Raw genomic sequence first — 25,532 nt, forward strand, 5'->3', positions numbered from 1 at the left:
GGTCGCCCCAAGTGAGCCCCGGATGCCCCCACTCCCATCCAGCCGCCCATGTCTTCTCTCTCTCAGTGGACCACATGGCGTTTAAGCACAAACACTAGCAAAAACCATCTCCTTCTATGGGGATTGTAGTTCAGAGTGTGCCAGTGGAGGGTGAGGCGATCAGTGAACAAAGTTATAATTATGAACATGGCCACCCAGCACGCTCGTGTCCCAGGGCACTGGGCTAGGCCTCGGGTTCTAGTCCCACACCTCATCTCCACCTGTGATCATTGTCACTGTCCCTCCTGTCCACCCGACTCCACTCCTCTATGAAAGTCACGCTTCAAATTGACATTTTCTTTTTAATTTTTAATCAGTCTGTGTCAGGAAAAAACAGTATTGATCAGGCTCCCAGCTCCCACGGCTCCATCGACATAGCAATTTTATGGGTCAGAGTTTTGTTTATATTTATCTAAAACCCAGAGGAAGAGAGGAAGCAAGTCCACATATCAACACGTATTGATGAGACATCTCAGGACTCGGGGAATTTTTTTTATCAGTCATTTTCTTAGGAACAACACCCAGCGGGCCCCAGAGCCCTCGCTGTAGGAGCGCAAGAGGGCGAGGCAGCCAGAGGCCCAGCAGTGGGAGGGCAGAGCTGTCTTCAGGCTGGGAGGTGGGCCTGCAGGCTTTATTTTATAAGACAAAATAAGAGGGGGGAAAGAAATTAAATCCAACCTCATACTTTATTTGGAGGAGGAATGTGTTTACAGAAACAATTTCTGTTTCGGAAAATAAAATATGGCTGAGTTTGGGAGTGAGGGCCACAGTCATAACAGTTGACTAGAGAGATACATTGTCAAGTGGAATCTTTTCAAAATGCCAAAAAAGGACGTTACCTTGGTTACTGTCTCCACCATGAGATGTATTTGAACACATTCTGACCATTTGTCAAGTCACGAGATTTGTCCAATGCCATGGATCCAAGGACTAGACCGTGAGCACAAATACTGACGCTATTTCACCAAAGGACAGCACGGAGTACATGAACTCTACTTTGTGAAGAAACTTCCAGAAAGCAGAGTCTGCCTGAGTCTTTCCCTTCTTGCTGGGACTGCCACATCCCACTTTAGTCTTGCTCGGAGTAGAAGCGTCCAGACGGAGGAAGATTGTCCCAAAGTCCTAAGAGAACCTTCCCTTTGGGGGCCTCCAGGGGGCGCTCTGCTGCTCTTCCTGCAGCTCAACCCAGGCTTCCCGTGGAGGCCGATCCAGCCTGACTTGGAATCCAGAGACAGTGTGAAGCAGATTTTGGAAGCAAATTTACATAATGTGACATGCTTTCAGAGGACGCAGGTAGTGCTCATGACATAATTCAATGGGACCCTGGGTTCAGTGGCACGTGCGTGGAACTGTCTCGTGTCCCCAGCATGAAACACACTTGACACCTTCATCCACATGGGGGTTTCCCCTCTTCCCTTTATTTCCCATCGGTCTTGGCAAGTCCTCAGGTCCCACCGAAGTGTGTCAGTGTCTGTCACCCTCTGTTGAGTCTGCGATGTAGGATGTGAGTCACTGTCTCTGTGTAGACAAATTAGAACACGACCCCATGCCCCGTACTCTGTCCTTCTGTGCCTCACTCCAAGGTACAAGGTTCTGTTCCCAAAGGGGCAGTAGAAGCACTGGGACTTGGCCTGGCTATGGATCTTCTGCCATTAGAGGGATCTCTGTGAAAGAAAAGGTTATTATTATTTAATACACAGAAAACAGCCAGTAATTGTAAGCTTTATTAGAATATCTACAATTCCTGAAATCAGTGAGGAGAAAATGTTAAGTTCCACATATCGATTAATAATAAAAAACCAACTCCTCCTTATAACCTCTATTTGCTGGGAAATCTCAGACCCAGATCATAAAAACAAAAATGTTAGCCTGGCCGGTGTGGCTCAGTTGGCCGAGCATCACCCCACACACCAGGAGGTCGATGGTTCGATTCCTGGTTGGGGCACATGTCCCCATTATGGGCTCAACCCCCAGTAGGAGGCATGCAGGAGGCAACCGATCTATGTTTCTCTCTCATCAATGTTTCTCTCACTCTCCTTTCCTCTCTCTGAAATCAATAAAAACATATTTTATTTAAAAAATTTAAAAAACAAAAATGTTAGATTTTAACCATGTGCCCTAATGGTCATACCAAGAGGCGACAATTTCAGGTGCAGAGAGGCAGCAGGAACTGCAGAAAAGGAACTCAGTGGGCACCAGGAGACCCGTTTCCACGTCGTTACTGCCACTTACTGTTGTTACCAGCTGCAATTAGTGTCGCATTTGGGAAGTGGAGCTGGCGCCCCCTCCCCTGGGAAACAGCCCTATTTAGTCTGGTGCATTTTCCTCCTTTACCATGCGCTCCAGCCTGCCTTTCCCGAGACAGGCAGACACACACCTGGTAAAAATAACCCGCACGTGCCCAGAGCTTCTCCGGGACCAGGCCCTACGGCACACATCTGGGTGTTCCCTCCTGGCACGCGCGCGTGTGCCACCCTCAGGCTAGGCGCCGCTCTCAGAAGTCCTGCCTAATTAAGGGGTGCAGAAAAGCATCCTGGATCAGAAAGATGCCATGAAAACCAAGGGCCGGCCACTGGAGCCTTTCTGCTCTGGATGGCTCGGTGCCCTTTGGAGCCCCTGTAATTTCCGTTAATGGGCTCATCACTTGTGAGATGATCACTCCTCCTAATTGGCCTCCACACGCAGAGAGAGCAAGAGGCAATTTAAGCTGAGTGAGAGGGAAGCAGATTGCTTCTGCTCTGTGCTGCCTTGAAGATGCTGGGTGCTGGGTGCAGAGGAGTGTGCCAGGGTGCCCGGGCCTCAGGGCAAACGCTTACCATCGGCAATGTCGATGCCTGGGCTGGTGGATGCCACCTCCCCTGCCATGCTGGCACCTGTGTCGGGGTTGTCGGAAGCGGGGTGGGCACCCCCTTGGCACGTGGGAGATGAATATAGACTCGGGAGCAGCTCGGAAGAGCCCGAGACGCTGTCACAGGCTTCTGACTCCCCGGGGCCTGTGTCTGTGTCCCCCGAGCCGGGGTATGCCGGGGGGCTCTGGTCATCCACGGGTAAGGGGCAGCCCTGGCCCACGGAGGCCAGGTACCCAGGGCCTAAGGCACTCAAGCCGCCGCTCACAGCCTCGTCGTAGGACGGGAGCATGACGGGCACGCCGTCCACCACCACGAAGTCAGGGTCGCTGCTGGAGCTCCTGGGAGGCCCCCTGTGCACAGAAGAGTGGTGCCAACATGTCAGAGTGCCACGCCACCCCAGGAATGAAACCACCAGCGCCCCCCGCTGCAGCTGAGGTCCTCAGGGCCCACGACGGGCAACAGAGCCCCGCATGGATGCCCCCATCTGGGCCTCCTCTGGCAGATGGCGCTGTCTCCACGGCCACTCTGGGGAGCAGAGGTTTCTTCTCCTGTCCTGTGTCCTCCTGCCTGGCCCCTCTGCTCTCTCCTCACACTTCCTTCCTCCCTCTTTGACCTCTGGGCTTGGCCTTACGGCCACAACCTTGTGGGCTGGGGACCATGTGGCCCATTCCAACTGAGCATCAGTGTGCCTCTGTGGTGTCCTTCGGGAAGGCTGCTGGGAACAGAACAGCACCGTTGAGAGTACAGGGGCCCCGGCTGGTGTGGCTCAGTTGGTTGGGTGTATTCCAGTGCACCGAAAGGTTGCCAGCTCCATTCCGCCGGTCAGGGCACATAACCAGGATGCTGGCTCCACCCTCAGTAGGGGGTGTGCAGGAGGCAGCTAATCAATGTTTCTCTCGCTCTCCCTTCCTCTCTAAAAAATCAATAATTTTTTTTAAAGAGTACATGGAACTTGGGACTCTACGGGCCCACTCTACATGTGATTCTTACGCTTTTTTGCTTCCTGTTACAGTATAAAAATCACTAATTTTTAGTCAAGATAGAAAAACAACAACGGGGGGGGGGGAGCTCCGAGCACCATCTCACACCTGATTCAAGTTACGTCGGACTCGCTTCCACCTCCCGGCCCAGCGGCCTCTTGAACATAAGCTACAGGTGTGCTGCCTGCAGCGAGGGATCATGGGAGGGGGCGGCTGGTTTTACGTGGCACCCACGCAGCTCCTGGCCCTGCCTCTCTGTCCCGTCACCCTGTACATCTGAGCCCAGTGGGTTTGAGCCCAGGTGGAGCCGAAGCCCCAGCCTGTCTGACCACCACTCTCCGCTCCTGCCCTCCTAACACAACCGAGTGGCTAACGGATGGCCAGCCTCTCCCCGTGTCCCAGCCACGACACCCAGCTCCCAGGCAGTCATCACGCATCTCTCAGTGTCTACACCTGTGGGACCTGGACAGAAAAAACCCACAAACCCTTCTGGTCTTGCTCTTGAGAGTCTTATCATCTACTTGGTTGGATGAGCCCAATTTTTCCAAAACAATTAGAACATCATATCAGATGAAATTACTTAAGGGATTAAAAAATCAAGTGAAGAATTTTTGGGAACATTTTTTTTAAATCTTAATATTTAGTCGTGATAACTTTTCTTCCAAGCGGATGTAGAAAAATAGCTCCATGGGCCACTTTAAGGGGCTCCAATGTAGCATAAATCACAATATGTAGTCGAGCATTCTCTCTGGAATCCTCAGGCCTTTTTCAGAATCGTGTAATTGCTCAATGATAGAACATGGTCCCTCGATTCATAAATAATAATTCTGAGGACCGAGAGAGAGGATGGCAGGTCTGAGCGGAAAGGAGGTCCTGGCGCTCGGTGACCCACGCTGGGCCTGGTGAGGGGTGCAGGCGGCCCCCACCCCCTGCACATGGCAGCCCCCTCTCCACTAAGCAGCATTCTCTTTTCCGGGGCATGGCAGGCGTGGCCCTGGGGGTCAGTCTGTCCCCCTATGGGCAAAGACAAGTACCCTTTTCTGGTGCATAATGTTTCAATAGGAGAAGATTGACATGGGCCCAGAACCCAAGGATGTAATGATTCCTCGGTGACAGGCTGCTGTGTCCCTGAGCCCTGGCTAGTGTCCTGTGACGTTTGGTGCCCTGTTCTCCTTCTAATGTTCATGAACCCATCCTTCTGCTTTTTTTTTTTTTTTTAATTGGTTTTAGAGAGAGAGGAAGGGAAAGGGAGAGAGAGAGAAACATCGATGAGAGAGAAACACTGATTGGCTGCCTCTTGCACGCCCCCTACTGGGGATGCAGCCCACAACCTGGGCATGTGCCCTGACCGGGAATGGAACTGGCAACCTTTTGGTGCCTGGGACTACGCTCAACCAGCTGAGCCACGCCGGCCAGACTCCCTTTGCTTTCTAAATTGCTTCTTCCAGAACTGTGACCTGCCAGCAGCAAGGCTGTGAGGAAGTGTGACAATCTCCTCTTGGGGGTTGACGGCTGGGAGAATGAAGACACCAACCCAAGCCCCTTTTGCAGCCGAGGAGGAGGGGCGGCGCCCTCCACAGGCCCCACTCCCACGCTCAGGTCCTGCTTTGAGGCCGATTCTCTCCAGCCCGGTCCAGACCCCCCATCCAGAGTCCCTTCCTGAGACTCCTCATCGGACTCTGTTTTCGGACCTCCGCTGGGTCACACATCTTTGACCTTGTCTCCTAATTAGCCCTGCACATTCCTCATCCTCTCTGTGGACCGGGAGCTCCAAGGACTATCACTCCAGGGCCACATGCACGTAGGGGACAGTGGACATGGCGCCCCTGGGGACAGGCACAGTGTGCAGCCCCTACTCTGTGCTTCCTTCTCACACCCCAAGATGCCCCTCGAGAACCGTCTATCCAAGGAAGGAGGGACACAGGGGCTCACAGGGGGTGGGGCGGGGGCTGAAAGAGGGAAATGAAATCTGCCTCCAGCTTGGCGCTCTGACCCCCAGACACCCCAAACTCCCAGGATCGTGTTCAGCTCTCCCCGTATTCTCCCTGTGAACCTCAGCCCTGCATTCATCCAGGGTCCAGCTCCCCCTCTTGTCTCTGCTGCCCAAGGGGGCTGCACAGAGCCCGACTGGTGGCTGCGGGGGGCACTGACCTGGGGGGAAAGTGGGCCTTGAACTTGGTCTGGAACATGCGGGCCAGGATCACGAGCAGCAGCACCAGCAGCACGCTGGTCGCCGTGAACGCCACGATCTTCCACGTGGTCAGGAGGGTCTCGTGGGTGTTGGGCCACGTTTGCTCTGCCGAGAGAGAGGAAGGACGGGACGACAAAGGGGCACATGAGACCCCCAGGCTGTAACGGGTGCGAAGGCTCCCACGTGCCCGTCTGCTGCATGGGCCTGGAGGGGAGCCACTCATCCACTCGCCACTGCCTCCGGGCGCCCCCAGGCCGGCCAGTGTTACACGGCCGCGGGATCCGCAGCACGAACCCTGTCTCCAGGGGCCTCGCCAGGTTGAAGGACAACCTGCATGTCCCCTCCAGACCAGGGTGAGAGCCTGGCAGGGGCTCAGTACCCGCTTCTTGGGCAGAGACTGAGAGAGGGTCCCTCTCCCCTGGAGAAGTCGTGTCCTGCAATGGCCCAGGAGCCGGGGCTCAGCTAAAGGCCTCTGGGAGTGTCTGGAACAGACTGGGGCGCAGAGAAGAAAGGCACAGAGGCTAGAAGGTCACGTCTACGAGGTGAGGGGCGGCAAGGGCCGATCCTCCCAAAATAGTCCTGTCCTTGGCACACCAGCTGTTGCCAATTCCTCCTCCTTCCCCTCGTCTTGCTCAGAAACACCCCCCTCCCCCCGAACACCTCGCTTTCCTCCTCTGGCTGGTTCGCACGACCACCTGTGGGCCTCCAGGTGCCCTGTTACCAAATGCTTCCCTCACCCGCTCTGTCCAGGGGGACAGTGTGCAGCCACCCCCACCGGGTGGCCACGGGCACGCCTGGCAAACCGCAGGGCGAGCGAGGAGACAGCGGGCAGGTGTGGCCGGGGCTCGGGCCTCTTCCGTGGGGTCCCTACCCTGGATCCCTGAAACCAGTGACGAGGTTGGTTTGCTAGTAACTTGTTATTAACTACGAAGCACTTACGGTTGCAAACGGCTTACGTTTTTATAAGTGTGAGCACGTCTCACCCCAAATGGTACCAGCTTTGTGGGCCCCGGACCCTGGGGCTAGGGCAAGGCCCTCGGCGAGCTCACCTGACTTGATGCAGTAGACTTGGTAGGAGGGAAACCACTCCCCATACTGGCAGGTGATGTACTTGTAGTCGCTGGTGAGGCTGTAGCCCGGGTCGCAGTAGAACTCCACGACGGTCCCGTGGTTGTAGCGATCACAAGGCCGCGGGTGGCAGACGAAATCGCCGTGACTCACCATTGGAGGTAGCGGACAAACTTGGGCAGTGGGGAGGAATAAGTGTTTGAGTACCACGTGCTCATGCCATGCAAAGCCCCCCAAGCATAGATGGGGCCGGGTGACTATATTCCTTAGAGACAGACGCGCTGACACGTCCATCACCAGACCAGCGGGCTGTCCCCGAGACAGGCCCCTCTGCACTGTCACGGGAGGCAGCTACGTTCCGAGCACCTGCTGCTATCACATGGTCTTACAAAGTATACGGTCCGAGAGGTTCTGTTTTACGTTGCAAAGAGGATGCCTACTTCATAAATAGTATTAAGCTATTCCATTAATAATGCATGGCCCGGCTGGGGGGCTCAGGGGCTGAGCGTTGCCTCATGAACCAGGCGGTCACGGTTCGATTCCCGGTCAGGGCACATGCCCAGGTTTCAGGCTCGATCCCCAGTAGGGGGCGTGCAAGAGGCGGCCGATCAATGACTCTCTTTCATCATTGATGTTTCTCTCTCTCCCTTTCGCTCTCCAAAATCAATAAAAACATATTTTAAAAATATTTTTTAAAAATAATGCATACTGCTACGTGCCAGACAACGAAGGAAATAAAACTAAGATATTTATGGACAAAATATTTACCAAAAAAAACAGCTATCCCAAGCCCTTGTCTGCGGATACGGGAGTAATTCCCAGGCAGTATCCCTAACCCGATTCCTAAATGCTCTGTTAGGGTTCGGCCCGTGACAAATTCGCAGCGATTCTGCTGGCTCTGGGTGCGACCCGGCCGCAGCCTCCCCCTCGCAGGCAACCCGGCCAGTGGGCTGTGAGTAGCTGCACTGGCAGGAGCTCTGGGGCTTGGTTCTGCCACCAACCCTCTGAGTGACATCATGCACGTGAACGTTCCAATCGCAGCTCTGTCCTGAGGAGCTACAGGGTATGTGCAGCTTGTCTAGCTTCTCGGGGTTGTAGCTCCCCTGTCCTGTAAAGACGGAAACACTTCCTAACCCTCAGCACTGTGGGAGGGTCGGAAGGTGGATGAATGTCCAGAACACAGTAGGCACTTAACACGTAACAGCTGTATCACTGGTGCCCCAACTGGCTGGAGTTCCTGCACCGCCCGCGGGTGCCCGGGCCCTGCCAGGCCCCGTAAGCAGCCAGGGTCCCTGGGTCACACCTGGCTGGCCCCAGTATCCCTCCAGAGGGTCTGAATGTGTCCTCTGCACATTTTCTCAGAGGCCACTGAGAACCACCCACTGCAGAGGCTCCATTCCAAGACTGTCATATTCGACCCCTAATGGAGATGCACTTGCCCCCTAAGTGGGAACATTTATCTTCACGACTTGCAGTATTTCCAAGGATTGCACTGGGCCAGCCACTGGCTTTGGGGCAAGTGGAAACCCCTGCGTGTCCTGACAGGAGCAGAAGGTAGGGGGCACTCTGCTACCTTGGGAGTGTTGTTAGTTAGGAACTTGGGAAGCTCACTTCCAAGTAACAGTGGAGAAATACCGAGGCTTGGAGAACTTCCACCTCTCTCCACAGACTCTCGCTATGGGGTGAGACTGGCTTCTGCTACCCCTGTCCTCCCTCTGCCTCCTCTGAGAAGCACACAGATCTGGCTCCTAGAACTTCTGGCTGGTCCAAGTGCAATTGCTTGGCCTTCAAACCCCCCTGGGTTCAGCCAGTGACTCAGATCCCAGCAGTTGCTAGTTATAAGCAAAATAACACCATGAAAACCCAGGGGGGGAGTAATAAAGATTCTTGTGCAACACTATTTTAAAGAAGTGTTTCTGCCCAGCCAGTGTGGCTCAGTTGGTTGAGGGTGAACCCATGAACCAAGAGGTCACGAGATCAATTATCAGGGACATGGCTGGGTTGTGGGCTCAATCCCCAGTAGGTGGCATGCAGGAGGCAGCCGATCGATGTTTCTCTCTCATCGGTGTTTCTATCTGTCTATCCCTCTCCCTTCCTCTCTCTAAAATCAACAAAAATATGTTTAAAAAATATTTCTTACCACCTAGAAATTATTAGCAACAGTTGTGGGTTTTGGGGTCTGGACCCTGGTGGTTGCAGGCGGAGCCCAAGGGAGGCTCAGCTGAGACTCGGGCAGAAGGGGATCATCACCATCCAGCTCTCTCCCCGCTTTATGCCAGAGCCCGGAGGTGTGATGCTAACCGAGAAAAAGGTGAGTGTTGGGGCAGGGGGAGAATTAAACACAATATAAAAAGAAAGCGCAGCAGCTGCCGATCTGAGGTGTGGAAAATAAAGGGCAGGGGAATAGATATTCAGGTCTTCCTCCAGCAAAAAAGAGTAAAAATAAAAAGGTGCCAAGATTCTAGTTCTCTCTACGGGAAAAACTCCTAACATTTTTTCAAGGGGCTGCTGAGGTTTCACAGACTGGACCCAGTGACGGCTGTGGACAGTGACCTTCCTGGACTGGGCCACAGCTGACCTCTGACCTCGTGGTTGCTCTGTGCTTGACCCCTGACACCCACAGCCCAGGTTCAAGGTGACCGCCATCCAGTGTAAGAGAGGATGCCTTTCAGAACCCTGGGAACTGGTGCTAAGTCTTCCTGAGGGAAGACATCCCACCGTGTCCCTTTTATGTAGCATCTCAAAGACCCCAGAGAGAGCAAGGGTTACACCTGCAGCGCCCCCACCAGGGTGCAGTGGCATTTGGAGCAGGCAGAGGTTCCTCGTGTGGGACTGTCACTGGACGCTGTGTCCTGCAGGGGGTTAACATCTGGGCTCCTGGGAAATACCAGCACCTTCCTGTCCTCGGAACAACCCAAAATGCTCCCAGATGTTTCAACACCTGGAACCTCTCTCTGACCCTCACCTTTAGCTCTGGCTCCAGGCTCAGCCCCGTCCCCCCAGCAGGCAGGACGCAGGGTGATGGCTGGAGACGCAGATGAGTCCGATTTGAGCAGCTCTGCCCCTCACTGGCTGGATAACCTCAGGCAAGTTACCTCCCCTTCTCACTCAGTCTCATCTGTCACATGGAGAAATCAATGCCCGCCAGCTAGAGCTGTTGTGAGGATGCCTGAGCTAAGGGTCCTCAGTAAGTGGCCTGCAAAGGGGGCTCATAGCAGGCACTCTTAGGGCCTGGTGTGCTCCCCTCCAACCACAGGTGAAGCTGTGGGGCGTGAGGGGAAGAAAGCATCTGCCCAGTGCCGGTGGTTCCCTGGATTCCTTGTGGTCCACTTCTGACAATGGGCGAGGTGTCCACCCTGCCGATTCCTGCCTCTGGGTGCCTCCAGGTGGATTTCCTCCCTGCCCCTCAGCAAGAATATGTCCTATCGAGTGTATGAGTCAGGAGGGTCCCCTGGCCAGATGTCCCCTCTGGAGCACACTGGCTCTGTGGTCATTCCTCCACCGGGGCCTTCTCCAGAGGTGGATGCTGCCTGGCTCTCGGGAGGCCTGCGGTGCTCACCTGGGGTGCTCACCGCTCCCCGTTTTGCATCATCAGCACTGTGGCAGCCACTTGGGCATAGACAAGGGAGCCCAGTAGACTCGGACAGGCTGCATTTCACACCCTCTGAAAGGAGAGCCTCTTCACGGTCCCGTCCAAGCACCCTGATTATATCCCTTCACTCCTAGGAGAAAGGCGAATCTGCTCCCTCGGCTTGAGCTGGGACCCCCCGTTCTCCTGCCTCGGACATCGGCCTGGTTCCCAGGTCTTCAGCTGAATCACCCCGCTGGCTCCCTGGGTCTCCAGCTTGCAGACTGGACATCGTGGGGCTCGCTGGCCTCCACAATCATGCGAGCCGATCCCTATAATAAACACCCCCTTTTACCTCGACCGTTGCTGTGGTCTCTGCTTGTATATTGAACACCCAGGGTGTGTGCCTGGTTTGGGAGACAGGACAAAGGCACGGAGGAGGGAACGGGTGCGAATCCATGATTTCCCGTGACAGCTTTTTGCATCGAGGAAAGGCTGCTGCTGGGATCCAAAGCTGACAAGGGTTTCTGGGTTCTCACGAGGCTGCTCCTCTTTCTTTGCTGGAACTTGAGCCCCAGCATCTTAGTCCAGTGCAGCCTTCGTCACCGCAAGGTGACAATAAATCACAAGACATCTATAGTTCAAGGTGTCCTGATGTCTGTACCTTTTATAAAAGAGAATTCCGCCTGGCCCGTGTGGCTCAGTTGGTTGGGGGGAGTCGGGTGCACCAGGAGGTGCAGGTTTGATTCCCGGTTGGGGCACATTCCCGAGTTTTGGGCTTTAACCCCAGTAGGGGGCGTGCAGGAGGCAGCCAATCAATGTTTCTCTCTCACTGATGTTTCTCTCTCTCTCCCTCTCTCTTCCTCTCTCTGAAATCAATAAAAATATATATAGAGAGAACTTCTCTGCTGTTGGGATTGTGGATGGTAATTGGGGCATCTTCGTTTTTTGAAAGGGGAAGAAATCAGGGGGACAAGATGTTTGTCTGAGATAACTAGACACTGAGATTTCTTCAAAGTAAGGTAAAAAACAGCTGTGTACATTAAAGTGGTTAATTCATGATCTCCGGTGCAGTGTGCAGGAGAGTAAAGTAACACAGGAAGCCTGAGTCCCAGGCCTTGAACCTAAGTTCCCTGGGGAGATATCAGTCATTCTTTTCTTGGGCTGTGCTGGCAGAAACCAGGTTGGGGAGCCTTATGTTTGGGGACAGCAGGGTCAGCCACAGCCAGCTCAGAGGGCCACAGTATCACTGAGCAGTGTGGTCAAGTAATGTGGTAGAGCAAGGTTCCTCTCACAAGCTATTTTAGCCATAACTGTCTACAGAATTCTTGGCTTCTCAGTTTCCTACAAATCTACTTTTCTTCCCAATTCAAAAAGAATTCCCTCCGAACACGATATTTATGGTATGAAAATACAGATTGATGTAGGCACAGCTGTTCGCTTGTGATCGCTTGAGGAAAGGACTAGTTTTAAAATCTGAATTCCAATATAATTGGCTTCGTTTTTAGAACTCCAGCTATTTTCCCACCTTCTTAATGCCTGGACCTATTAAATCCCTTCACATGAGTGGAAAAGACGGCGTTAGAAAATGCATTAGGTTTCATCCATCAAAGAACAAACTGGCCAGAGTGCGAGCCGAGTCCTAGACTCTCCTGCAGGGGCCATGGTTACTAAGAAAACGGTCAGCTGCTGCAAGTTCTGGCTCCGCTAAGCACTTTGATGTCTGAGAAATCTGGGTGCAGTTTAGAGTCGGGCACCATTGTTTTGCAAAAACTAAACCCAAAACAACAAAAACACCTTCCTCCTGTACAGAAAGAGAAAATGATTGTGAACACAGGCGTTAATTATGGTAACAGGTCCTAGGGGGAAAAAATGAATGACATGGGACACCAAAATGGACAAGGAAAGGTGTGAATGAATATTTTACTTGTCTGATTACTTTGAGGGGGAAAGACAGGGAGTTTGGGTAGTCATTTATGAAGAAAACTGGGCATGGGCTGGAAGCTGGGGAGGAATGACCCCTAAACCATCCTGCGGAACACTTTCAAGTAATTCCTGGCCTGAAGAAGGCCCAGGGATCGACCACAGGATTTATTTATTGTGTTCTGTGTTGCCCCCGATTGCAAGAGCTTTTATTGCCATGAAATACAAGTTCCCTAACTTCCCAGAGAGGAAAGAAGGAAATAAATTCTGCCTGGAGCAGGCATGGAGAAGATAGTCTAGAGTTTAAGGACTAAAGTGGCAATTTCCCCATTTGTACAGCTCATCTATTCTCCGAGTGGCATGAAGTCACCCTCTTGGCGCGAACTGGTGGCTCAAACCACTGGTCACAGCTTTGCGACCAGCTCAGCTCTGCACCTTCCAGGGACCTGACATTTCAATATCACAAAGTAAAGACCTGCCTGCATGCCTGTGAGGTTTTCACTATGAGGTGGCTACAAGGCAAAGTGAGGACCCTCTTGATGAGAACCACAGGCCCAATGGGAGGTGGCTCTCTGCCACACGGAGGGTGTGGGACTCAGACAATGGTGCACCCCGGAGGCGCTGTGTGTAGGATTCTTGCCATGGACCCATGGCAATTCCTACTGGCACAGTCTGACAAGGGGCTCCCCCAGACCCTCAGCATACAGGGGTTTCCAGCCTTTAGATGTATTCACTGACTCATGAGTCAACCCATCCCCGTGCCTTGTCCCCAAGAGATGTTTCCATGAAGACATGAGGGATGGCACCTGGGCCCGGATCCACGGTGCCCCCCGGGTTGATGGGGGCTCCCAGATCGGCTACCTGCCCGGTGACAGCCCAGGGACGGAGGGCTTGGAGCAGCCAGGCTGGAGCCTGGTGGGATCCCACCCCTGAATGTGAGCATATGGTGGGGGGCAGGGGTTACTCGAGTCCTCCATTGGTGGTCTCCTCATTTCTTGATTTGGCGGGAGAAACCATTCCAGAATTCTGCCACTTTGGCTCCCTTTGGTGAGACGAAGACCCACTGCTTCTTCCTTCAATGTCAGTGTAAGTCTCTGCATTTGAACAAGGGGGGAAGAAATATTTCTAGGAATCCAGAGAGCTGGAGGGTGATGGTCACGCGTTTCCCACAAGGCTAAAAGGAAGGTGAGGTGCTGAGGGGACCCGGCAAGGGGCTGAGGCTAGTGACCAGGGGACGCGGAGGAGAGAGGGAGGGGGAGTTCAGGGCCATCTACCAGGCCAGGACTCATAAAACCCAAGAGAAAAAGAGCCTGGAAAGAAAGCAGGGGGCCCCGGGCTGCGTGGCTAAGTGGTTAGAGCATCGGCCCGCGCACTGAAGGGTCGCTGGTTCGATGCCCAGTCAAGGGCACATACCTCGGTTGCAGGTCTGATCCCCCGCTCTGGTTGGGGCGCGGGCGGGAGGCCACCAATCGATGCGTCTCTCTCAGATCAATGTCTCTCTCTCTCCCCCCCCTCCTTCCATGCTCTCTAAAAATCAATGGGAAAAAATATCCTCAGGTGAAAAACAACAAAAGAAATAGCAAGGAAGCCTGAAAACCTGGTTCTACTTGAAAAACAGGAACAAGGCCTCTTAGCACGGGAAGATCAGTGTTTCCAGGTTCTAATATAGAAAAAATATAAGAAAGCTTCTTGATGCCAAGGCACAGTCTACTCTCGAGTCCAAGAGCGACGTGTGACCGACAAGAGGAAAAAGCTACAGTGACAATTACTTATTGTGGAAAAAAAAGAGAGCAACAGAGAGAGAATGAAGCACAGTGATCCCTGAGACGCGCTGGTGTGACACGCAGGCGGTGATGTCCCTGCAGTCCCCGGGCTGTGATGGACGATCAGTACATGGAAAGGGAATGACAATAATATACTATCACATGTGAACAATACATTAACAAGACTGCTTGCTATTTTGCATTTCCCTCTAATAAAAAAACACGCCGCAATTGCTAGGGTCACGGGCAAGGTGGTTATAACACAAACAGTGTCACACAGAGGAATCTGCAGGAAACAAATGTCTGCAGGAAACAAATGTTTGCAGGAAACAAAAGAGCAGAGGCTGTTATGCGCTAACCTGTGGGCCGAGATGGCAGAACATGATTTCAGTTCTCAGAGTAACACAGGGCTTCCCGCCCTGGCTGGTGTGGCCCAGTGGTTAGAGCGTCGGCCCCGTGCACTGAAGGGGCAGGTACCTGGGTTGCAGGTTTGATCCCAGGCCCTGGTCAGAGTGCGTGTGGGAGGCAAGTAATCAATGTGTCTCTCTCACATCAATGTTTCTCTCTCTCTCTCTCTCCCTCCCTCTCTCCCTCCCACTCTCTCTAAAAAGCAATAGAAGGAATAGCCTTGGGTGAGAATTGACAGGAAAAAAACCACAGGGCTTCCCTAGCTAATGTCACTGACATAGGACAAGGGTAGTCCCTAAGATTTCTTCCTTCCCAGGCCCAGGGAACATGCCTTCGTCTGCAAAGGGAATGGAAGGTTTCTTTCATTTTTGAGAATAAAATAAATTAAAAATCCCATAAGACTCTGACTTGTGCAGACTAGGTTCCAAATAAGGGTTTTACATTGTCTATTTGCTTACTCGAAGGCTGGGAGTCTGAGGAGATGGGGGAGTTTTTCCGCAAGCTGACAAATCATTTTATTTCTCTGGCCTCCAGGTCCTAAGGAGGCAGAGCTGGCTGAGGCACCTTATGGCTGAGGAAATGGAGGCTGGTAGAAGCTCAGTGACTTGTCCTGGAACAAAATGATTCAGCAGGAGACTCGGGATGTGAACTCAGACAGTGCGATGTCAATCTACACTCTTAATCAATACACCGCATTGCCTACGGGATCACCCTGGCAATCCCATCTCCTGGCTCAGAGCAGGACAGAAAAGGAGCTGGGGACAGGGAAGCTGCAGTCACAGGTACACTGACAGCTGATGGATGGATGGATGAACAGAAAGACAGGAGAAAGAAGGAGATCAAAGCTCAAGGAGAAAGGCTTCCACAGCAAAGCTGTCCACACTCGGTCACTTTCGGGGTCAGGACACCTCCTATATGAAAAGCCGTTGTCAGCATCATGATTCCACAGCTCAGTGCAGTAATTCTCACTAATGCCATCACGAAAAATCAATTTGTGTGCCAAGAAAGACAGAGAAAGGAGGGAACACCAGCGTGGGTGATGCGGTAAAGGGTTAGATTCCCTCGGGACAGTTGAAAACCCGATGACAATATTGCACAAGTGAGGCCCCGCCTTTTAAAAAGATGACATGCAATTCGAGTGAGAGTTAAAGAGCTACCAATACCAAGGTGCATCTGGGTACGTTTTTCATGAACCCTTGTCTTAACCCAGAGCTTAATTTAACCCAGTTTCTGCCAAGTATTGAGACAAAAATCCTTCCGTCCACTCTGTGCCTCTCCGTTTAGAATCAGAACTGTGGTGTCTTTAGCCAGGGGAGCATCTAAGGGTCTCACAAATGAATTTCCATCAGATAACTTAAAGGGACATATATTGAAAATAAAGATTTAAAAACAAAACAACAAAAACCTGAGTTAAAAAGGCATTAAGTGAAAGTGTTCATGGATTGGAAGAATTAACATCATTACAATGTCCATGCTGCCCAGAAGCGCCTTTTATCAGTGGTCCCCGCTCACCTGGGCGGGCCAGCGCCATCCGGACAGCAGGAAAGCTGTTCCCATGGAAACAGAGGGGCTGCCCTTAGCCCTCTGGACCAGGGTTGCCGGGTTTCACAAATAAAAACACAGGCCGCTCGGTTATATTAGAATTTCAGATCAACAAAGAATAATTGTTGACCGTAAGGAAGTCCCATGCAATATTTAGAACATTTTCATATAAAAAAACTATTTATAGTTGTGTATCTGAAATTCAGATTTATTTTACCTGACATTTCTACTGTAGGTTCTGACCCCCTAGGGGGTTTGGGATGGGTGAGAGAAGTAGGGGTGAGTGGGGGTTCTACCTACCAGCCCAGGAGAATGGCTGGGCATCCCGGCCCCTCCCTGCCGCACTCCAAGTCCCATGGTCTCATGTGAGAGACGCCTTCTCCATTCCCCTGGCTGTCCCCTGCACAACACCTCCCAGTCTGACCCCTTCCCGCACACAGGGGTACGTGGCAGAAACGCCGCTTGTAAGAACTTGTTCGTTTCCACATTGCATTGTTTTGTTTCCCAAGAAAAGCTGCAAATAGGTTTTGGAGGGCCTCCAGACTGGAGGTTTCCTTTCATTTTTTTTTTTTCTTTCCCCACAGAGACACCCCCCCCCCCCCCGCCTACTGTATTCAATAGACGCCAAGAAACAAATGGGTGTTTGTGCCCTTCGATCATAATTTCAAAACCTGAATCAAAGCGAGGGCCGAGCCGGCACGTCCAGCTTGCCTGGCAGAAGTTGTCAGGGCGTCTACACCCACAGGCGCGGGCCTGTCTGTGCCCCTCGCTTTACACTGCTGATTAGTGATCATCACCGAGCCACACTCTAAAATCACATCTATTTAACAAACACGGGGCGGAAAGAGCGCTCTCTTCCAGCAGCAAAAGTACTTACCGTGAAGCCATAAAATGCATGGAAATGGGAAGGAACATTGACACCATAATCGAACGAGGTGTGAGATTAATGACGCCCTAATACAATCTGTTTTCATTTGGTGCAGAGAAAATTAATTTTTGAAGACATCTCATTTAGCTCTGCAGTATTTTGCAGTGGAAACTTTGACGCTGGGAACTTTTCTCTTCTATCCCTTACGCTTTGGACGGGGGCAGCGGGTTTTACGTCTGGTTGTAAGTGTGGCTTCACGGCAGGCGACCGGCCTTGCCGCCCCTGCTCAGGACGGAGGTCTTCGGAGACCACAAGTTAGCGCCGACCGTCACTCTCAGCTCGTCACCTGCTACAGAAACATCTGCTTTAATCACCCCAAACTCAACTTGCAAAAGAGTAAGATGTGTTACCTTCCAGAGCAAGGCACCGGGGTGGGCTGGACGACCAGATAAGGTTGTGTAAGCACTCGAGGTACTTCGAGCCCTCGAGTTTAAACCCAGGAAAGCAGTGATAGGAGATGACCGTCCCCACCGGGAAGGAGGTCTGGAACTCGGACATGTTCACGTAGCCATTGGAAAAGGCCATTGGTCTCAGGCAGCCTGGGAAAGAAAAGGAGACCTGAAGATAAACACAGCTCCGGGCCCCTCTCCGATCCCCCCCCTTCTCTAAACGCGGCCTCTGAGCAATGAACGCCTTGGTCATAAATGTCCAGACCCCTTATCTACTTACCTATTCTATTTGTAATGTGCAAATTTGACTTTATAGCTGCAAATGGCACCAGAGAATCGGAGGAGTAGGGAGCAGTGAGGTTGGGTGTAGCTGGGGATCCAGCGTCCCCTGGCAGGTGGTCCCAGCCCCGACTGCACGTTGGAGTCACCAAGAAACTTACAAAACACCAATGTCCAGTCCTGTACCTGGGGCCGGTGGACAGCCTGGGCACCCTGATCTTTTTTAAAGCTCCCCAAGGAATCCTAATGTGTCATCAGGGTTGAAAACCACTGAGGTGCCAAAGAGGAAAAAGACACCCCACTGTTTTCAGCGACGACGGTGGGGTCTTGAGGAGGTTGGGACACAACCTCTGATCAGCTGTCGCAGAATATGGAGCAGATGCCTGTGAGACACCATGAGGCGAAACTTTCGAAAATCCAGCTGTGCTTCAAGGTGGCATGGGTAAGGCACCCTGTGGTGCAGTGGTGCTCAAACTTGGGAATGACCCAGAGAGGGGGTCTCTTAGCACACAGAGCTGCAGTTCAGTGGGTCCGCGTGGGCCCAAGGATTTGCATCACTAAGGTTTCTGGGGGCGGGGGGGTGGTGCAGCTGCTAGAGGCCTGGGGACCAGGGTCCGAGAACCCCCCCTGGTGAGACCAAGCACCCTGAAAATCCAAGTGCTCTCCGCATGGACTGAGACCCAGATGCCACGCTCCTACTTCTGCAAAACACTGGCTGCCTTTTTTGTCTCGAAGCCTGTGCAGCCCAGGGGGGCGATCCCCCCAGTGCAGAGTCCCATGGGGTGTGGGACTGGAATCCTGGGATGTCTTACTGGCGTCAGCGGTTTCACTGGAGAGTATAATGACCCTGCAGGGCTGGTGATCTGCCCGGGGAGAAGTAATTGCGTGTGAAGTAAATAATGCACAATGGAAATACCTAGTTTCCCTTCCAATCGCCGGGGACAAATTCTATCAGACGACTGAGCCCTTCTCCTAAGCTGATTGCTAGGTGTCACACTCGGCATTGAAGAGCTTGGCGTTCGGCAAACTGGTCCTATCAGAGCCTCAGTATCCATGGGGGGTTAGTTCCAGGAACCCCCAAAATGTATACTGTAGTTCTAAGCTACCCACCTCAGTAAGCTGGCTTCCCCTAGGTAAAAACTACCTCTGACTCACAGCGAGCAAGAGGCACAGAGACTCTGCTCTCCAAAACAGCCCCCCTCCCCTCGCCCCAAAAGAAGACGGAAGGGTTGTAACTCGTACGGTTAATCAGGGAAGGAAAGATACGCTCCCTCTTGGTGGGAGACAGCCTGCTCTAAATATAACAGGGGGAAACCGGCTTCCACTCGGTAGTTCAACATGATTTCTATTTGCACGTCTAGGAAATAGAAAGAAGGCTCCCCAGGCTTTAGTTCCTGGATCTGTAGGTGCAAATAAAAGTTACAGAACGAAATGTCACTCTAAGGGCCAATTATATTCCCCCCGGGGGCTCGAGGGGTGGCAGGCTGTCTAAGGAAACCTGATTCCCCATCGTTCACGCTGTGCCTGGGCCGGTGGGCAGTTTAAGGAAGCTGGAGCATCTGCGAGGCACAGGGGGTGGAGGGGAGACCAGGGCACAGAGCGGGGGCACCAACCGCCTCTGTGGGGACAGAGGGTTCTGAGGAGGAAGGAAGGAGGGGGGCTGTGGGTCATACTGTTGTTCTAAGAAGTATGCCTCTCAAGAGCGGCAGGCCAGCTTTTTCACTGTTCAAAAACTATATTTTGGCTGAGATTTGAGTAAGAGGTGGTGGAGGGGAGGGATGAGAGTGGCCAGGCAGAGCAGGGGAACACCTGTGTCTGCCCTCCTGAAAATGACACCCCAAGATGTACACCACCACCATAGGGTAATTTTTATTTTAATATTTTTTTAATATATCTTTATTGATTTCAGAGAGGGGAAGGGAGAGGGAGAGAGAGAGAAACATCAATGATGAGAGTCATTGATCGGCTGCCTCCCGCATGCCCCCTGCTGGGGATCGAGCCCAAAACCCGGGCTTGTGCCCTGACCCGGGATCAAACCAAGATCTCCTGGATCCTAGGTCAATGCTCAATGGCTGCCCGGCCGGGCAATAGACATCACTGGGGGGCAAAAAGGACACCTAAGGAAGTGTATTGTATTTAAGTGACATAAAAGGAACTAGGAAGAGCAGGAGAACAAAAAGATAAGTAGCAGATATCAAAGCAAGAAGTGGCTGGAGTTCACCGCCAAGGAACTGGAACAAATTCATGGTTCATAAAGTTCATCTGAATAAACAGCCCAATCTGAGAGCAAGCTGCTGATCTTGTGGATTGTCTCTGAAAGTGTAAATGAATCACGTGCCTCCTTGAAAAATGCAATATAGCCCTGCTTGTGTGGCTCAGTTGGTGGAGCATCGTCCCAGGCACCAAGAGGTCACGGGTTCGATTCCCGGTCAGGGCACGTGCCCGGGTTGTGGGCTCGACCCCCAGCAGGGGGCGTGCAGGAGGCAGCCGATCCATGTTTCTCTCTCATGGATGTTTCCCTCTCCTCTTCCTCTCTTCCCCTCTCTCTAAAAAGCCAATAAAAACATATTTTTAAAATGCAATATATAACATGCTAAACACCACAGGGAGTTTCAGGGGAGAAATGCAGGGTGCGATGGCCGGGGCTGCTTCTGTCTTAATCCGAAGCCTTTGTTTATTCCAGGGGCCACGGCTCGTAAGCTCTCACGTACGAAAATGATTTATTTCCAACTATGGGGCACGCAAGGAAAATATCAGAGCCTGCCGGTGGTTATGATTTCCGAGCACCAAGTTAACGTTCATCTCAACTTGAACGCGCCAGTGCTTCTGGTGGAAATAACATCGCTCTCCCTCTGCCTCGAACCCTGAATTATGCATTGGGCTCCTTGGTCCTTCGGTCCGAGGCACGTGTTGAAAAATAAAATCAGAATTAATGTGAACTCGAGGGCTTAGTTTCAGACACAGGGCCCTGTATGTCAGTCCTGACTGCTAATTTTATTTTTTTTAAAAAAGGAAGGGGATACATATTCATCGTGTGGTCTGGAAGGAACTGGATTATTTTCCTGCGCCTCATGCATTATAAAAAGGGATACCATTATTAAGAGGAAATAGCCACGGTAAGACTGGCTTGAAATACAGTCTCACCACTACCAGAATAGTGACAAATGTTTTGTGATTTCCATTAAGTACACAGTAGTTCATCACCGTGTTCACAGCCCAGTTGTGAGTCTCCTAATTCTTACCCTATTTGTGGTTTCTCAGTAGAGGAGGCACCCAACCTGCTAAAGGCAGCTCCCTTTTCTACTTTAAAACTAGGTGTACGGCCCGGCCGGTGTGGCTCAGTGGTTGAGCATCGATCCATGAACCAGGAGATCACAGTTCGATTCCCGGTCAGGGCACATGTCCCGGCTGAGGCTCAGTTCCCAGCAGGGGGGCGTTGGGGAGGCAGCCGATCAATGGCTCTCTCATCATTGATGTTTCTATCCATCGCTCCCTCTCCTTTCCAATAAAACCAATAAAAACATATTAAAACAAACAAAGCAAAAACTGGGGGTACGGAGCTGGAGCAAACCCCAGGAAGTGATGGGACGATTCCGAGAGCAGAGCTTGGCGACCGGGGAGCATACGGCTGGGCCACGGGGGCACCCTCGTTACAACAGCCTGCGAGAGGAACAGCTGAGGACCACAGCTCCCATCTCGTACCTTGACAGATGGGCAGGTTGTCCCACGTCCCGTCATCGCGACACAGCGACACCAGGTTGTACAGGTCGGGGTACCGGATCTTGTAGCCTTCGTGACAGGTGACAATCAGCTTGTCTCCGTGTCTGTAGGTCTTGTTGTGAATCTCGGCATCTTCGATGAGAGGGATACGGCAATCTGCAATCGGGTAAAAAGGACACGTTCTTTTTGGAGTTGAAAATGCCTCTGGCTCGTGGCTTCGAGCCCGGGATCCGCCCGGACTATCCAAGCGTTTCCAGGCTTTGCACGAAGCCCGGTGCAGTCAGGCGGGCTGGCCCCTCCCAGCCACTGCCGGTGGGGCCAGGACCCGGGCCAGATAAGGAAAGGTGCTTTGAAGAACAGCAAGGGGCTCAGCCTCCTTTGCATCTATTAGCATTTCCCCCTGCACCTACCTTATCTGTTTGGGAGGAGATAATAAATAGAGCTGCACAGCACCACTGCCAATCTCAGGAAAGCTCAGGGCGAGCAGTCTGCTGCCGCTGAGGATGGAGGGAGAGCCGGTGCGTGTGGACGGGAGGGGCCAAGGCGAGGCTGGGAGCCAGGAGGAGGGCAGTGGAGGGACAAGAGGCCCAGCAGCAAAATGATCGGCAGGTAAAACGAATTAACTCTGACTACCCACTTCTCACTCCCTCTACACCCAGCTGACCACACAGGCCACTCCATTCTGGGCTGCCACGTTGGGATCCTGCTCCCTCTGCCCCCTCCCACCCTAAATACCATCCCCCCAGTCTCCACTAAGTCACACTGGTCCCCAGGCGTCTCTCTCCATCTCTTATTGGCACATCTCTCTTTACTATCCCTGATGTTCCATGCCTACGTGCTTGCAAGCAGGAGCTATTTACTTCTACTTTTAGAATCAGATAGGCCCTGGCTTACGAAAGAGCTCCAGTCCGAGTTTGCTGCTTCTAAATTTTTTGAATCAAGGCAAAATCCAAGGACACCGACCATCAAAAAAACTTCCTCCAGAAATTTCTCAATGCTCTAAAAGATTGGAAGCTTCTCAGCCATTCTCCAAAGCCTATAGAATTCCACGATAGGGTTGGAATAGTATCGTGACCTTCCAGCTCCTCTAAGCTTTGAGCTGTCAGCCCTGAGCCCTGGGAACCCTGATACGGAGGGAAGCTTGGGTGGCTTTAAAAAGAGCAAGTCCCAGAAGCTTTGATGTGGGCTGGGGCTGGGTTTACTGGGAGCTTTAGGGAATCTGACAACAATGGGCTCTAGAAAACAGAATATCAGTGATGAGAAAGCCTGGGGCACAAGGGGCCTCCCCGGCAGAGAAGGGCCCTGACAGCTGGGAGCCAAGGGGTGGTGGCCATTCTCTGTCTTCTGTGGATCATCAGAGGTTAAAACAACAACAAAATTAACCCAGAAAGAAGACTAAGGACACTCACTGGAAAGGAAGTGATCTTTCCCAACTAAACTGGGAGCCTCTAGGCCTACTGAGTGCTTCACAGAATTTGGGGAAATGAATGACTAAACGTATTAGGGTGGCAATTAAACGCCCAAAAGCATAAAAGCTTTTCCAGAAAATTTTCCGAAGGCAACGTGGCCTCTTATGTAGAGACGCACGTTGTCGGAGGAACCTGGGTTTAGCTCAGAGAGTTTTGCCCTAGAAGATAAATCTACCTGATTTCCTGCTTTCCTCTTGAGAAACAGAGCTTTAACTGTTTTACATTTAAAGGAACTTTCCCTTTAAACAACAACAAAGTGACAGAAAGCACTTGGTTGCCAGAGCTGAGCTCACACAAAAAATAAACTAAGGCAGTTCAAGTGCTGTTCTCTATAGTAAATGACTTACCGAGGCTCCACCCTACATTTTGATGTTCTGTTTTCGGGGTGCCTATGGCAAGTATCACAAGGTGCGCTCTGAGGCTCACCAGCAGAATCTCCCAGAGAAGCCCCCTAAATTCAGATTCCTAGTTTATAAAAACCTGAAGAGTAGGCCTGGAAATGTGCATCTTTCACATGCCCCTTGGGCAATTCCAATGAAGTCAACCGCTGAGAACCACTGCTTGGTAAGAAAGGCAAGGGGATTGACTAGACTGAAGACAGCTGTCCAAACGCAGAGGCTGGCTCCGATTTAACAAGCCCCGGCCCACCCCTTAGCATCTGTATTGGACAAATCTAATAAAGAAGAGAATCTAACCTGCATGGGCTGGGGGCAGCTCTGCACCGGAGGCCTCTCTCGCTGCAGGCCCAGCCCACGGTGGGGTTCTAGAAGCTCTACATTAGCAACAGGACTTTCAGGTGCTGACTGGGGAGCCGCAGCCAGGCCTGAACTGCTCGAGACTGGCAGGAGAGAAGATGAATTTCATCTGCAATAGTTTGGAAGGACACCCCTGGGGTGGGCCTGCATTTCTCACAAGCAGCCAACCTAAGTCTGGGTAGCTTCCATCGCGAGCTTGTGAACACTGCTTTCTGGGGAACTGTCACCATCAGCCTGGTGCTCGAGGTTGCCAACAATCATGTCGTGGCCTTTTTACATGATGTGACATGTTGATGCTGTTTTTCTGTGTTTGCCTAATAATTCTGTGACTTCAAGCAACTCCCTACCTCCAAGGGGCCTGGACAGGAAGGGTGACGTCCCAGTGCTCACGTAACATGGGAGATGGCATGAGGCAGCTGGTCAAGGCTGCTCTGGTTTGGCTTTTCCCTCGGCACGTAAGGGGGCTGGCTGCCCAGGCTCACGAGCCCTTGTCTGGGGCAGTCCGGCTGTCATCTTACCACGCTGACAGCTGATCATTTCCGTCACTTACCTCTGCTGCACCTGCCCCCGTCTGACCTGACCTTATTTCCCCTGGATATTTTTTTTCCCTTCCAAGCCATGACCACATCTGAGTTAAAGAAATCTTTTTAAGAACAAAAACCAAACTCACAGGGAAACTACAAGGAAGGGAGAGGAGGGGAGCAGTGACTCCAGTTACGAGAGGCATAAATAAGAAATGACAGTGGTCCTGAGGGGGCGGGGGCACCCCTTTGCTCCCTTTATCTTAGAAGATGGCAAATGAGCAGAGAATATCTTAGGGGGAAACATGCAAATACTTGCCCTGTGGGCACAGGGTGCTGTTTCTGATAAACCCCGTCTTAAGGCAACAAGAAAGAAATTTTAGATGATAGAAAGTGCACACGAGAAGAAAGGGATTCTAAAGAAAACATTTTTAAAGCATCCATCTGTTTTGGTGAAGTCTCTGGAGCTGGGCGACAACTCACTTTAACACAGGAGGAACTATAACAAACGAGTGTGACTCCCCTGCTTTCGAAAAAATGCCTGCACCCTGCCGTTTCCATGAATGAAGGAGTCATCCCCCATCTCTACGGCCGCCTTTAGCTCGTGAGTCAAGTTGACTCTTTTAATTAAAAATTTATAATGTAATAGCAATGCTTAAACTCACACTGCACCTTGCCCCCTTTCCACCCACTTACCTTTGAGGATGGAAAATGAGATTATCCCTCTGCTCCTATCCAGCCCACAGGGAGTCGGGCACCGATCAGAGGAAGGGGTTCGTGGGAAAGGCCTCTGCTCAGCCGGTTCATCCTCAAACCAGCGTGGCCTGCACGGGCCACCTGAGCTCTGGGAATGACCTTAGGCTGGGGCTGCTCAGCAGGACATCCCAGGGGCCAGGAGCTGGTCTGGACCCTGCTCTGGAAGATCCCCACGTACGCTGACTGTGAGGCCTGTGGACTCCAGCTTCCCCCAAGTCCCCTTTCATTGCCTCAGGATGGATTTATCTGCATTGAACTTGCATCGAGTAACCAATGTGAGCAGTGACTATTGAGAGCTGCTCAGGGGAGGTGAGAAGAGAGGAAGGTCCCCTTCACCTCGCTGAGAAGGGCTCTGTGAAAAAGGCCCTGCAATATGCAAAGCCC

The 25,532-nt window shown here is 52.1% G+C and overlaps 1 protein-coding gene across 2 annotated transcripts in view; it reads right to left on the minus strand.

Moving 5' to 3' along the window:
* Nucleotides 1-329: 329 nt before the first annotated feature.
* Nucleotides 330-25,532, minus strand: part of SUSD4 (sushi domain containing 4) — a 66,172-nt gene continuing 40,969 nt past the window's right edge. For both annotated transcript variants that reach the window (XM_081123832.1, XM_081123831.1), the window contains 6 exons: nt 21,630-21,803; nt 17,610-17,798; nt 7,109-7,300; nt 6,020-6,164; nt 2,856-3,238; nt 330-1,703 (listed from right to left, as the gene is read on the minus strand). In XM_081123832.1, the coding sequence (XP_080979958.1) occupies nt 1,675-1,703; nt 2,856-3,238; nt 6,020-6,164; nt 7,109-7,300; nt 17,610-17,798; nt 21,630-21,803 (1,112 nt within the window). In that variant the 3' untranslated portion in view covers nt 330-1,674. The remainder of the gene's footprint in view (nt 1,704-2,855; nt 3,239-6,019; nt 6,165-7,108; nt 7,301-17,609; nt 17,799-21,629; nt 21,804-25,532) is intronic.

The sequence above is a fragment of the Miniopterus schreibersii genome (assembly GCF_964146895.1).
Source record: "Miniopterus schreibersii genome assembly, chromosome: 21".
NCBI classification, from domain to species: domain Eukaryota; kingdom Metazoa; phylum Chordata; class Mammalia; order Chiroptera; family Miniopteridae; genus Miniopterus; species Miniopterus schreibersii.